The 13,809-nt window shown below is 40.9% G+C and overlaps 1 protein-coding gene across 3 annotated transcripts in view; it reads right to left on the bottom strand.

The window, feature by feature from the left end:
- Positions 1–12,336, bottom strand: part of ror2 (receptor tyrosine kinase-like orphan receptor 2) — a 203,258-nt gene extending 190,922 nt beyond the window's left edge. For 2 of the 3 annotated variants that reach the window (XM_052019645.1, XM_052019646.1), the window contains exon 1: positions 11,951–12,307. In XM_052019645.1, coding sequence (XP_051875605.1) covers positions 11,951–12,044 — 94 coding nt within the window. In that variant the 5' untranslated portion in view covers positions 12,045–12,307. Of the gene's footprint in view, positions 1–11,950 lie in introns of all 3 variants that reach the window. The other variant, XM_052019647.1, reaches the window with a different exon arrangement.
- Positions 12,337–13,809: the final 1,473 nt, after the last annotated feature.

Genomic DNA, 13,809 nt, shown 5'->3' with positions numbered 1-13,809 from the left:
AATTTTTACCAATGCACCACAGAAAGCATCCTATCTGGATGCATCACAGCTTGGTATGGCAACTGCTCTAACTTGACTGCAAGAAACTACAGTGTCGTGGACACAGCTCAGCATATCAACGGAAACCAGCCTCCCCTCCATGGGTTCTGTCTACACTGCTCACTGCCTCAGTAAAGCAGCCAGCATAATCAAAGACCCCACCCACCGCAGATATTCTCTCTTCTCCCCCCACCCCATCGGGCAGAAAGCACAAAAGCCTGAAAGCACGTACCACCAGGCTCAAGGACAGTTTCTATCCCGCTGTTACAAGACTATTGAATGGTTCCCAAGTACGATGAGATGGACTCTTGACCTCACAATCTACCTTGTTGTAACCTTTCACCTGTCTACCTGCACTGCACTTCCTCTGTACTGTAACACTTTATTCGGCACTTTGTTATTGTTTTACCTTGCACTACCTCAATGCACTGTTGTAATGAATTAATCTGTATGGACGGTATGCAAGACAAGTTTTTTCACTGCACCTTGGTACATGTGACAATAATAAACCAATTTATTTGTCTTAACCACTTCCTCTGGCAGCTCATTCCATATACTCACCACCCTCTGCATGAAAAAGTTGCCCCCGAGGTCCTCTTTAAATCTTTCCCTTCTCACCCTAAGTCTGTGACCCCTAGCTTTGGACCCCCCTACCCTGGGGAAAAGGCTGTTACCATCCAGCTTATCTATACCGCTCATAATTTTAAACATTTCTGTAAGGTCACCCCTCATTCTCCCACATTCCAAGCAGTAAAGACCTAGACCGGCCAACCTCTCCCTATAACTCAGGCCCTCTAGTCCGGGGAACATCCTCTCAGATCTTTTCTGTGCTCTTTCCAGTTTAACCACATCTTTCCTATAACAGGGTGACCAAAACTGTACACAGTTCTCCAAGTACAGCCTCACCAGTGACTTATACAGCTGCAACTTCATGTCCTAACTCCTGTACTCAATGCCATGACTGAAGGCCAGCGTGCTAAATGCCTTTTTCATCACCCTACCTTTCAATGAACTCCTAGGTCCCTCTGTTCTACACTCCCTAGTGCCCTACCATTCATTGTACAAGTCCTACGCTGGTTTGACTTTCCAAAATGCATCACCTCACACATATCTGTATTGAAATCCATTTACCACTCCTTGGTCCACTTCCCTAACTGATCAAGATCCCCCTGTAATCTGTGATAACTCTTCTTCACGATCAACACCACCTCCAAATTACATCATCCGCAAACTTACTGATCAAGCGTCATGCATTCCCATCCAAGTCATTTATATAAATAATGATAACAAGGGTCCCAACACCAACCCCTGCGGCACATCACGAGTCACTGGCCTCTATTCTGAGAAACAACCTTCAACCATCACCCTCTGCTTCCTACCTCTGAGCCAATTTTGAATCCACCTACCTAGCTCTCCCTGGATTCCATGGCACCCAACCTTCCAGACTAGCCTACTATGCGGGACCTTGTCGAACACCTTGCTAAAGTCCAAGACAACATCCACTGCCCTACCCTCATCTACTTTTTTGGTAACCTCTTCAAAAAGCTCTAAAAGGTTCATCAAGCATGACTTTCCGCGCCCAAAGCCATGCTGACTCCTCCTAATCAGACTGTCTATCCAAATGCTGGTAGATCCTGTCCCTCAGAACTCCCTCCAGTAACTTCCCCACTACTGATGTCAGGCTGACCGGCCTGTAGTTCCCTGGCTTGTCCTTGCTACCCTTCTTAAACAATGAAACATTAGCCACCTTCCAGTCTTCAGGAACTTCACCAGTGGCTAACGATGAAGCAATCATCTCCGCAAGTGCCTCCACAATTTCTTTTCTAGCCTCCCACAAGGTCCAAGGATGCGCTGGGTCAGGCCCTGGGAATTTATCCACCTTAATATGCTGTAAGGCTGCAAACACCTCCTTCCTGGTAATATGAATTTCCTCCAAAACATCTCCACTAGTTTCACTTATCTCTTGAACAACCATGATTTTCTCATCAGTAAACTCTGAAAAATCATTGAAAATCCCACCTATCTTCTGCAGCTTGAGAAATAGGCAGCTCTGCTGATCTCTAAGGGGACCTACTCTCTCCCTAGCCACCCTTTTATAGAACCCCTTGGGATTTTCATTGACCTTACCTGCCAGACCCATCTCATACTCTCTCTTTACCTCTTAAAACAAGAAGTTAGAGAATGTGCAATGGTGAGAGTATGTTTTTTCTGTGTGAGCCAAGGGTGTAATGGACATGGATAGGTATTTTGGAGCCGATTTGATATTAATGAATTTCATTGAAATAAAAGGCTAAAATGATCTTGTTTATCCAACCAGTCAACAAATAAAATTATTATTCTGTAAAATAAAGCAAGCATACCAAAAGAACAAAACCAAATTCACTCCACTGTTCTTTTACAAATAGCCTTTTCTCCTACTGGTTAGTAAAGCAGCACATTTACTGATTCTAATGATATCAAAACAAACTTTATAATAAGTTCCCATTAATGAGTTAAATGAAATTCTCAGTTAACAGCAGGTAGAGCCAAATTGAGGCCTAAATGAATCAATGTGCATACAATTCCTATCTATACATTATTCATGAAAACTAGACAAACAGTGGATCAAACTGCCTCACCTATTTTCCCTCCTTAATGCAATTTACTCATTATGCAAACCACAAGACTTAATGAAAGATATTAGGACAGAATAAAAGAATGCAGATTCTACCGATGAATAACATGCATTTGTATTCTATGAGCATACTGTAAAATATTCCAGATGAATTGTGTAGTATCACTTAAGTGAATTTCACAAATTCAGCATGGGATTAATGATAACAAACATATACGACTCTCAGAAAAGTAAATATTTTCAGACTTTCTGCAATTTTTCTTAAGAGTCAAACAGTAGAACTATCAAGGAAAACCTGATGAACATTTCTTTGATAGAAATCAGACCTCAAGGCCTCCTTCCTCAACCACACTCCAAGAAATTCTCAGTTCCCTGACATCTCAGATTACACACTGTAGAAATCATAGGGCAGCAGCAGTAAATTAAGTTAGGGGTGGGGTAGGGCAGGTAAGATTTATACTCACGTTGCGTACACTATTCCACTTACTGAAACACCAATGTACACCTGTAATCTAACTTTGTTATCCTCCACTTACATCACCTTAAAACCAGTCACATTACACCTTGACCCAAGCTTAGAAAAGAAGCCTTGTAGACCTCCTTCCCAGAAATGAAATTAATATTTAACTCCCATGTTCTCTCCCACCCACATCAATCCAATTTTAGAATAGATACTTAAATAGTAGCCAACTCATGGAAAACGGTTTCATGCAACAAACGTTTCACTGAGATATTCAGCACCATCTGTCCACATAGCTACTATCAATACTACTTCAGTTTCTATTGGTAGCAGTCTCTTTAAAAGAAAAAAACTCTTAAAATATACGAAGTACTTCATCAGCAAATTACACAGCATTATATGAAAGTGAAAGCTCTACATCCTTTACCTTAACTGCTATGCCAACTAACCTCATTTATCCTCAAACTATATTGACATTGATATTCTTAGCATTAGTTTAATCACGAGCTCTAAAATGGCCAAATAATAGAAACATCGAAAACCTACAGCACAATTCCGGCCCTTCGGCCCACAAAGCTGTGCCGAACATGTCCCTACCCTAGAAATTACTAGGCTTACCCATAGCCCTCTATTTTACTCAGCTCCATATACCGATCTAACAGTCTCTTGAAAGACCCTATCGTATCCACCTCCACCACTGTTGCCAGCAGCCCCTTCCACACACTCACCACTCTCTGAGTAAAAAACTTACCCCTGACATCTCCTCTATATCTACTTCCCAGCACCTTAAACCTGTGTCCTCTTGTGGCCATCAATTCAGCCCTGGGGAAAAGCCTCTATCTACCCTATCAATACCTCTCATCATCTTATACACCTCTATCAGGTCCCCCCTCATCCTCCATCTCTCCAAGGAGAAAACGCCAAGTTCCCTCAACCTGCTTTCATAAGGCACGCTCCGCATCCCAGGCAGCATTCTTGTAAATCCCCTTTGCACCCTCTCTATGGCTTCCACATCTTTCCTGTAGTGAGGCGACCAGAACTGAGCACAGTTCTCCAAGTTCTGACCCACCTTTTTTTTTAAAGATTTTGTTTTAAAAGTTTGTTTCGATTTATTACTTATTTTTTTTTTCCAATTTGGGTGTTCTTATTTTTTTTATACAATAAATCTTTTTCTTCCCCTTTTTGATTTTTTTTGTAATATATTCACTTACTAAGAGACCGTGGGGCCGAGAATATATTTTTATTCTTTATGACTATATATGTCATGATTGTCCTCCCAATCTCTTTGTATCACGTGTATAATCACCGATGTATTAATCTGTATTAATTTGAAAATCAATAAAAAGATTGAAAGTGAGAGAACAAATATCACCCAAATCTCTCTGTTGAACACTTCCCCTCTGCCCTCTACTCCCTGTACACTCACGACTGTGTGGCCAGATTCTACTCTAACTCCATCTACAAGTTTGCAGATGATACCACCGTAGTGGGCCGTAGCTCAAACAACGATGAGTCGGAGTACAGGAAGGAGATAGAGAGCTTAATGACATGGTGTCATGACAACAACCTTTCCCTCAATGTCAGGAAAACAAAAGAGCTGGTCATTGACTTCAGGAAAGGGGGCAGTGCACGTGCTCCTGTCTAGATCAACTGTGCTGAGGTTGAGAGGGTCGACAGCTTCAAGTTCCTGGGAGTGAACATCACCAGCAGCCTGTCTTGGTCCAACCACGGAGACGCCACGGTCCAAGAAAGCTCACCAGTGCCTCTGCTTCCTCAGGAGGCTAAAGAAATTCGGTTTGTCCCCTTTGATTCTCACCAACTTTTATCGATGCACCATAGAAAGCATCCTATCTGGATGCATCACGGCTTGGTACGGCAACTGCTCTGCCCGGGACTGCAAGAAACTGCAGAGAGTTGTGGACACAGCCCAGCACATTACGGACACCAGCCTCCCCTCAGCAGACTGTCTTTACCTCTCGCTGCCTTGGTGAAGCAGCCGGCATAATCAAAGACCCCACCCACCCAGGTCATTCTCCCTTCTCTCCTCTTCCATCAGGCAGAAGATACAGGAGCCTGAGGGCACGTACCACCAGGCTCAAGGACAGCTTCTACCCCATTGTGATAAGACTATTGAACAGTTCCCTTCTACAATGAGATGGACTCTGACCTCACAATCTACCTTGTTGTGACCTTGCACCTTATTGCACTGCACTTTCTCTGTAGCTGTGACACTTTACTCTGTACTGTTATTGCTTTTACCCTGTACTGCCTAGTGCGCCCTGTAGTAACCCTACGTAACTGCAGTATTTATCACATTTCCTTGGCACGTCAATTTAAAACCATGTTTCATAGCAAATAGCAACCTGGTTCAGTTAAAAATTATTCCAAAGAATCAAGTTAGTTTTTATAAAAAGAGATATCACATTTCATTATTAACAATCACATTCTTTTAAGTATTGGCAATACTAACCCAACAAAAATGTCAAAAGAGTTAAATCCCTCCACAATAAAATTAGTTATTTTAGATACACAATTTGCTTATCCACCCCTGCAATTACAGGATATGGATATCATTGACTATTTAGTGCCCAACCGAAATTACCCCTCAACTGAGTGACTTGCCAAGTCACTTCAGGGGCCAATTAAGAAACAACCACATTGCTGTGTGTCTGGAGTCAGATACAAACCATACTGAGCAATGACAGTACGTTTTCTTCCACATTAGAGATTAGAAACCCGTTGGGCTTTCATGACAACCCAGTAATTCCTCTACGTACATATTTTCATTACAACACCATAGACTCTTTGGGGTTGTCAACTTAAAAAAACATTTTTCACTAATAACCAATAGTGTTCCACTCTCCAAACAGGAATATGCTGTACTGCACTGAAATGCACATCTTGCATTTCATCCAGCATTTTTGATTTACAAAACTTCAAACAAAAAAATCACCCCAGGAACACATCCCTTTTATAAATCAAGAAGTTGCAGTACCATGGTCACCCCTTATTGAAATTATCTTTTTTTAAAATCCTAATCCAAATTAGGTTGAAATTTAAACTCCTCAGCTGTAGTGGTGAGAATCAAACTGATGTCACCAGATCAATAGTTCAGGCCTGGCCAATAATCTAGTAGCTACCCTACCCTTAACAGCTTGTAATACAAAACCACTTGCATTGAACATCCCCAAGAACAACTTGTCCTCTCTACAGACCTTTTTTTTTCCTATTCCACATATTGCTGCATATAGTTGAAAGGTAGCCAGCTAAGGATCCATTTTTCAATTCACTATATTTCATCAGCTTCTACTCAGAACAATTTTAAGTGCCTGAATGCATGGATATGGCCAAACTAACGATGCATCATATTATTCAAACAGTAATTCTTCCATCATGCAGTAATATCTTTGTATCCTTTTAGAGTCTGAAGTGGTTACCTTAATCAAAGCTATTAGTTCTGCATAGCAGAGTGGTTGCTTTAGTCTAGAATGCTTGGGATACCATAACTCTTAGTACTTGTGCTGCCTTTAATTTCTCAAACTGGATTAGAACAGGGATATCAATGTACAGATTTTCCAATGAACCACAGTTACAGAGGCATATATTCCCAGTTTGTTCAGTGTAATTTTATCAGTGTTTCCTGTCAAGTCAATACAGTTAAATAATAAAAGAGGGATTTCAAAAACTATACATAGGGGATTTTTGTTTGAATAGCTGGGTGGTTACCTGAGTAAAGGATCTGAGCTTTTGGAAAGTGTCACGTGTCCATGCCACCTAACAATGTAACGTTTAGCTTATTCACATAAAGATCGCAATTATTTGAAAATGTTTAACTCACAAAGCTTTTATGGCTTACCCTATGCAAACCAGCATTTTCTTACAGTTTGCATGCAATGTGGTCTATTGTTGAAATGACCAAGAGTATTTTAGTAAACTGCCTTGAACATGAATATTCATAATTTAGGTAACACAAGTTGAACTTGAAAAGGCAATTTAAGCATAATAGCAACTTGTCATTGATAATATATTATGATTTTATTGCCACAGAGGAAATTTATTGCTTTTAGTGTCCCAATTTTAATTCATCCAAAGCACAATATCCTTTCTACAATATTTCACTTGTACAAGAGATAGAAATAAAGAAACAGATCAGTCATTAATTACTTTCATATCAAAGTTAATAATTTTACATTACATGCTTGTCTTCAATGAAACCAACATTTAACATCATTTTGAAGTTTTAAAACCACCTATATTTCATTTCAGACATTTCTTTTAGCACAAAAGATTCAAATACTGCCAGCTGGGATCCATTAAATTAATAAAACTCTTTGTAGGCAAGTAATTCTTCATGGCCCTACAAAAAAAAAGGACAAAAATGTCATCACTGGAGTTTATTTGAAAATCATGTTTTCATTTAACTGAATACGGGTTTAGAAGAAATTGCATTAAAACTTACTATTTGAAACCATACATGTCCACAAGACAAGTATTGTTTTAATTAAACTTAAAACATCAATGTAGTTAATTATCTGAAACAAAACTGTAATTTTAGAGCTTATCTTTAGATTATCCATCATTAAATTATACAAGGCCATCTTAAATGGTCTCAGTTTTTAAAGTTTTGTTAACTAACATTATGCATTTTCAAAATAAGTAGATGGATTTTAACATTCATGACTACTCCAGCACATTCAATTTCTACTGCTGAAAAGAGTTTTCAGTGCATGATGCAACTAAAACAAAACGCAGCCATTTTCTCCTTTATTCCATCATCAACACAATCTTTCTCATCATAAGTGTGTTAAACATACAGGGAACAGTAATAAACAATAAGTAACAACTGCTGCCCCAGGAGGAGCTTGTAGGTTTCAGGCATTGGACAGTCCTAGCTTGTGAAAAATAACTTCGATAAATACAACAAAAAAGTAACAAACAGCACAGCAAACAATCTTTGGACACTATCCAACAATCTCATTTATATTCATGTTAAACCTAGACTATACAAACCTCTATTATTCAGTTCTAAAGATGCTGACAATGAGCTAGAACACTAGATTGTGATTTTGATTTTTCATGCAGCCACAATGTCCTTCAAGTCCATAAACTTTAGATTTGTATATGTAATTATTTACTAAGTATTAACATTTGTTAATGTAATTCAATTAAGCAGACATGTTAATATTATACATTCCTCAGCAGTTTTTATTTCATTATTTGAACAGTATCCACGTTTAATGGATTATGGAACAACAACCTCGCACTCAACATCAGCAAGACCAAGGAATTGATTGTGGACTTCAGGAAGGGGAGGTCGAGAAAACACATAGCAGTATTCATTGCGGGGTCAGCAGTGGAAAGGGTGAGCAGCTTCAAGTTCTTGGGTGTCAACATTTCAGAGGATCTATCTTGGGTTAAACATTGATGCAATCACAAAGGCAGCATGCCAGTGGCTCTACTTCATTAGGAGTTGGCAGAGATTTGGTATGTCAAAGACATGCAAATTTCTACAGATGTGTGGTGGAGAGCATTCTGACAGGTTCCATCACTGCCTGGTATGGAGGGTCCAATGTGCAGGATCAAAGGCTGCAGAGGGATGTAGACTCAGCCAGCTCCATCACGGGCACAACCCTCCCCGCCATTGAGGACGACTTCAAGAGATGGTACAAGAAGATGGCATCCATCACCAAGGACCCTCACCAGCCAGGAGATGCCCTCTTCACGTTACTACCATTGGGGAGGAGGTAGAGAAACCTGAAGGCCCACACTCAGGAACAGCTTCTTCCCCTCCGCCATCGGATTTCTGAACGGTCCATGAACACTATCTCATTATTCCTCTTTTGCACTGTTTATTTTTGTAACTTACAGTAATTTTTACATCTTGCACTGTACTGCTGCCAAACAAATTTCATGACATATGTCAGTGATAATAAACCTGATTCTTTTATGGATGTATTGCTAAGGTTTCAGCATCCTATGAACACAGGTATAGGTGGCCATCGCACAAGCAGCAGCTGAGCTATATGAATACTTCCCAGCTACTACATGTTAGTGGGTTAAAATAGGAACCAGACCTACAATAATTTCTCTGGTTGAGAAGCAGCCAATCACCTTTTTCAGACTGAACTCTATTCTCCCAGGTCTTAATCTATATTAACTGACCAGGCAGAGCTTCACCTGCAATTTCTGCAACAGAAAGCATCGAACTATAGGGGCGAAGAGACCAGGGGACAGACATCAGTCTGCACATCAACACAACCTTAAGTACACCAGAAAGTGATGTTGTAAATGTGATTCTAAATGTGATCCAAAATATGACTGGTAAATCTTTTTCACTCAGGATGGAACACTTGGCACAATCGTTAAAATGTAAAACATTACAGTGGGATGGTAGAATTTGTTACAACAACTTGCTGAGCACCAGGATTCCAATTCTGCAAGTATGAGGAAGTGTGTTGAAAGGTGTGCTGAATTTTCACCATTTATCATTGCTGTAAGTAAAAACAACATGTGCAGTGGCACAAATGCATTCCTTCATACTATCAAAAGGACAAATCTGAGTCAAACTTCTCTTCCTTGTCATCCTTATGTACTTGCATTGACAGACATAAAGACATTATCTTTGACAATTTAAACGACAGATGTGAGAATGGTTTCAAGGACTGTGATTGCAGCAATTCCAAACCAGTTAGCTTAACCTGACAGAAGCTTGGTTCTGCAAGGATATTTTGGTTGAGCCAAAACCCTCACATTAAAAGGAGAGGTTAGACTACTGATTTCAGTCAATGGGAGGCAATTTTCAACTCGATCACCTGGGCAGTAACGTGTACAAGACTACTTCCTCATCGTGAAATTCAACAGAAAGAATGAAAATATGAGATAAACAGCCATGGAGGCACCCTGCCCATCAGGTGAAGATGGACGTTACTCCCAATGTCTCCATTATCAGAGAGCTACAACCATTCCAGATCTCCCCTTCCCAGGCCTAAAGGAGGGTGGGTTGGGGTGGGAGGAAAAAAGTTGATTGCAACATTTTCTTATGCTGATAGGGGAAAAAAGGTGTAAACAGCAAATTTGTTCCATGTTCAAGTATTATCCGAGTTTTATTCACAATAAGAACAAGTGCAATCAATATTATGATGATAATAAAAGAAAACTTGCTTCATGTGAATCCAAAAGTTGATCATTTGGCACAGCATAATAAAATTAATCTCTTGAAGCTGTATTAAACCACGTCACTGTCACAAAAGAAACCAGCTGCTTTGTTTAAAAACAAAACACTTTTGTGTCGAAAGAAAGCGGAAATATAATGCATTAATGCATCTTAACTAATCCATTTGGCATGACCCAATTAAGAGATAATGAAACAAAAATGTGTATCTATAAACTTAGGTACTTTCTACATCAGAAATTCTGAACCGTGAATACATCTCCATAGCTGCTGCCTGAAATGTTAAGCATTCCAACACTGCTACAACAAAGGGTTATGTTTAAGTGAAAGCATTCACACGCACACACTGCTAGAACTAATATCTCCGTCCATTCTTATAGGTGGTTCAAAAGAAACACTTGAGATTACAATGAAAAAAAATCAGTATCTCATCTCTTTTCAGGCTGCTTTCCTTCGCAGCGAGAGCACACACACAGCCAGTCTTATCACGCATTATCGCCGTGCGTTCAAAAGCGGGCTGTAAAAAGCCAATTGAAAATAAACTCCATCTAAACTGCATTATCTTCACAGCGTTTGATTCCCCACCCCCAGTGGTACCAAATGGCAGAACCCAGGAAATTTGCCTTTGAACAACAGGAAACGTAAGCATCTGTCACCTCCCATTGAGAAGAAAACGGATTAGAGGGACCGACAAAGAATTCGCCAGGAAGACATCGCTCTCAATATGCAACTGATTAACACGCGCAACCTAATCTGCAACATCATGACTCTCTCTTACAGCCAGTACCCGGACAGAAATACTGCAGTATAATTGAACAGTTCTAGCTATCAGGCAACAAAAACACATGCATCTAATTAAATTAGCTCCCCTCCATCCAATGTCTCCAATACACACAAAACTCAAATTCTTCCTATTAGGAAATGTGGTGTTGGCCAACTTCAACCACACAGAAATCAGACCCCAATATCGTGGCGCACACAACGATGCACTTAAACCTTAATGAAAGTTGAACGCTCCCCGCAACACACACTTTTCTTAACCCCCGATTCCAATGCTATTAATTCCATTTCAACGTCTGCATAATTAAATAAAATGCAGGAAATCGCTCGACCAAAATTAGCCTCGAATGAAAGCAATCACCTTATCCCCTGGGTACTAAAAATTTTCGCAACCACATTTTTGTTTTTTTTAAATGCATCAGCAGCCTGTTCCAGTGGAAGACTCGCATGTACCAAACGGAAATCTGGAGAAACTATAACTCACAAACAAGGGTCAAATGTTAATCACTGAGTTTAGCAACCTCTAAAAACAATCGTATTGCTTGTTAACGTGAAACGCGATGTTTCCCGATTCCAAACGTGGATTCGCCAAAGCAGACAGGAAATGAGAAGTTTATTCGAGTTTACCTTTTCCAGCATTGTTTGCTGGGAACACACAGTGGGGGAAGGAAGAGAGGAAAAAAAACATACTTTCTCGGTGCAAATATTTTGCAAAGTTAGCCTGCACACCACTTAGTTTTTATTTTATAAAGTTATTGCAAAGAGGCTTAAACACTACGGTGGACTGAATTCTTCAATGCTGAAATATTCAAGTTGCAGTTTCAAGTTAAGCAATCTTTCTTTTCCTCTAAAATTAATTTCTCCGGTCCGCCTTTAAAATTCTTACCTGTGGAAATCTCTCCGAAAAGTGGGCAGCACATCAATAGAAGCAGCACGAAGTGTTTCCCAGACAGTGTCGACTTTATGCTGGTTTTGTACATCACTCGTTAGTTAAACGCAGACCAGAGCAACTATAAAATAAGCGACCTGGCCGTGTTCATCCAAAGAGGCTGAGCGGTGCCCCCCAGGGAGACCCAACCACGAGAGAGGGCAGCACCAAACTGCACCGCTCCACAAAGCCCCGCTGGCCTCTTCTGCACACTCCCTCCCAATCGGGCATCAAAAGCTCAGTTGGCACCGAGCTGATCGAATTCGGCTCCTCAGCGAGGCTTTTGCAACATCTCCTGCAGCCGAGAGAGCGCACGGTTTGTGGTCCTGCACAGTCTCTCTCCCTTCCCCCCCCCCCGCTCAAACTTTGTGTCTGTGTACGTGTGCGCGCGCCAGACACGGGCTCCCGCGTTCGGCGAGACCCCAGAGCGCGCGCCCGCCAGCCCGCGCCCGCGCGCGAGCCAGGCGTCAGGAGCCCGGACTCACCGCCCCTCTGCAGAAGTTAACAGCGCGTCCTGCAGGTGGGAAAATGTAGCTCGACGGAGCCGGCAGAGGATTCTCCGACAATGCACGGCAACAGAAAAATGAAATGCACGAACAAATGCACGAAGACTCTTCAAAAGAGCAAACTACCTCATTTCTTTGTGTTGCGCCTCGGTCCCACCCTGTTCTCCACTTTAATTATAGACATTGAACAAACACCATTCGTTTGTTTTATAATTGTGGCACTTTTTAACTCTACCGTGCCATCAGTTTAACTTGGGCTGCCAGTGTTTATTTCTGGAAGGATAGGATTGAACAGTGAAGTTGGGCTAAATCTGGATTGGTCCTTGCCTGGATCACATTTTTGGTCCACTTGCTATAAAGAATACAAAGGCAATACAAAAAGTCGTAAAGAGATCAGCAAGAATTATACAAGAACTGTGAGATTATAAATATCAGGAAAGGTTTAAAGGCGGCCTCTCTCCTTTTGGAAAGTGAAGATTGGTAGGGACTTCATAGAGTCATACAGCACGGAAACAGGCCCTTCAGTCCAAATCGTCCATGCTGACCAAGGTAATGGACCTCAAGTGGAGAAGAGTACGACCAGTGGCGAGGAGGCTAAAGAAATTTGGCATGATCCCTTTGACACTCACCAACTTTTTTCGATGCGCCATAGAAAACATCCTATCTGGATGCATCACAGTTTGGTATGGCAACTGCTCTGCCTAGGACCACAAGAAACTACAGAGAGTTGTGGACAGTGATAAGACTATTGAACGGTTCCCTTATACGTTGAGATGGACTCTTGACCTCACAATCTACCTTGTTTAACTTTGCACCTTACTGTCTGCATGCAATGCGCTTCCTTGTAGCTGTGACACTCTACTCTGTATTCTGTTACTGTTTTTAACCAGTACTTCCTCAGTGCACTCTGTACTAACTCTCAATGTATCTGCACTGTGTATGAATTGACCTGTACGAATAGTCAGAGAAGTTTTTCCACTGTACCTCAGTACAAGTGACAATAATAAACCAATACTAATACCAATTAATCTGTCAGAAATACACAGCAGTTCAGGCAGCATCTGTGGAAAGAGAAACAATGTTAACCTTTCAGGTCAAAGGTTCCTCATTGGAACCGCTGTTTACAGAGCGATCTGGTAAATAGGTTAAGGAGAGTTGGAGAGAGAATAAAAAAACAAAGGGACGTGTAAAAACTGTGAAATGCAGATCAAAGTTGTTGCTGAGACCTGGAGTCAGAAGGAGAATGCTGGAAATGGCCAACAGGTTAGAAAGAGAAAAACTAAGTTAACATTACAGATAACTACCTTAGAG

This window comes from Pristis pectinata, chromosome 7, assembly GCF_009764475.1.
Source record: "Pristis pectinata isolate sPriPec2 chromosome 7, sPriPec2.1.pri, whole genome shotgun sequence".
Taxonomy (NCBI): domain Eukaryota; kingdom Metazoa; phylum Chordata; class Chondrichthyes; order Rhinopristiformes; family Pristidae; genus Pristis; species Pristis pectinata.
This window is presented reverse-complemented; position numbering and strand designations above follow the sequence as displayed.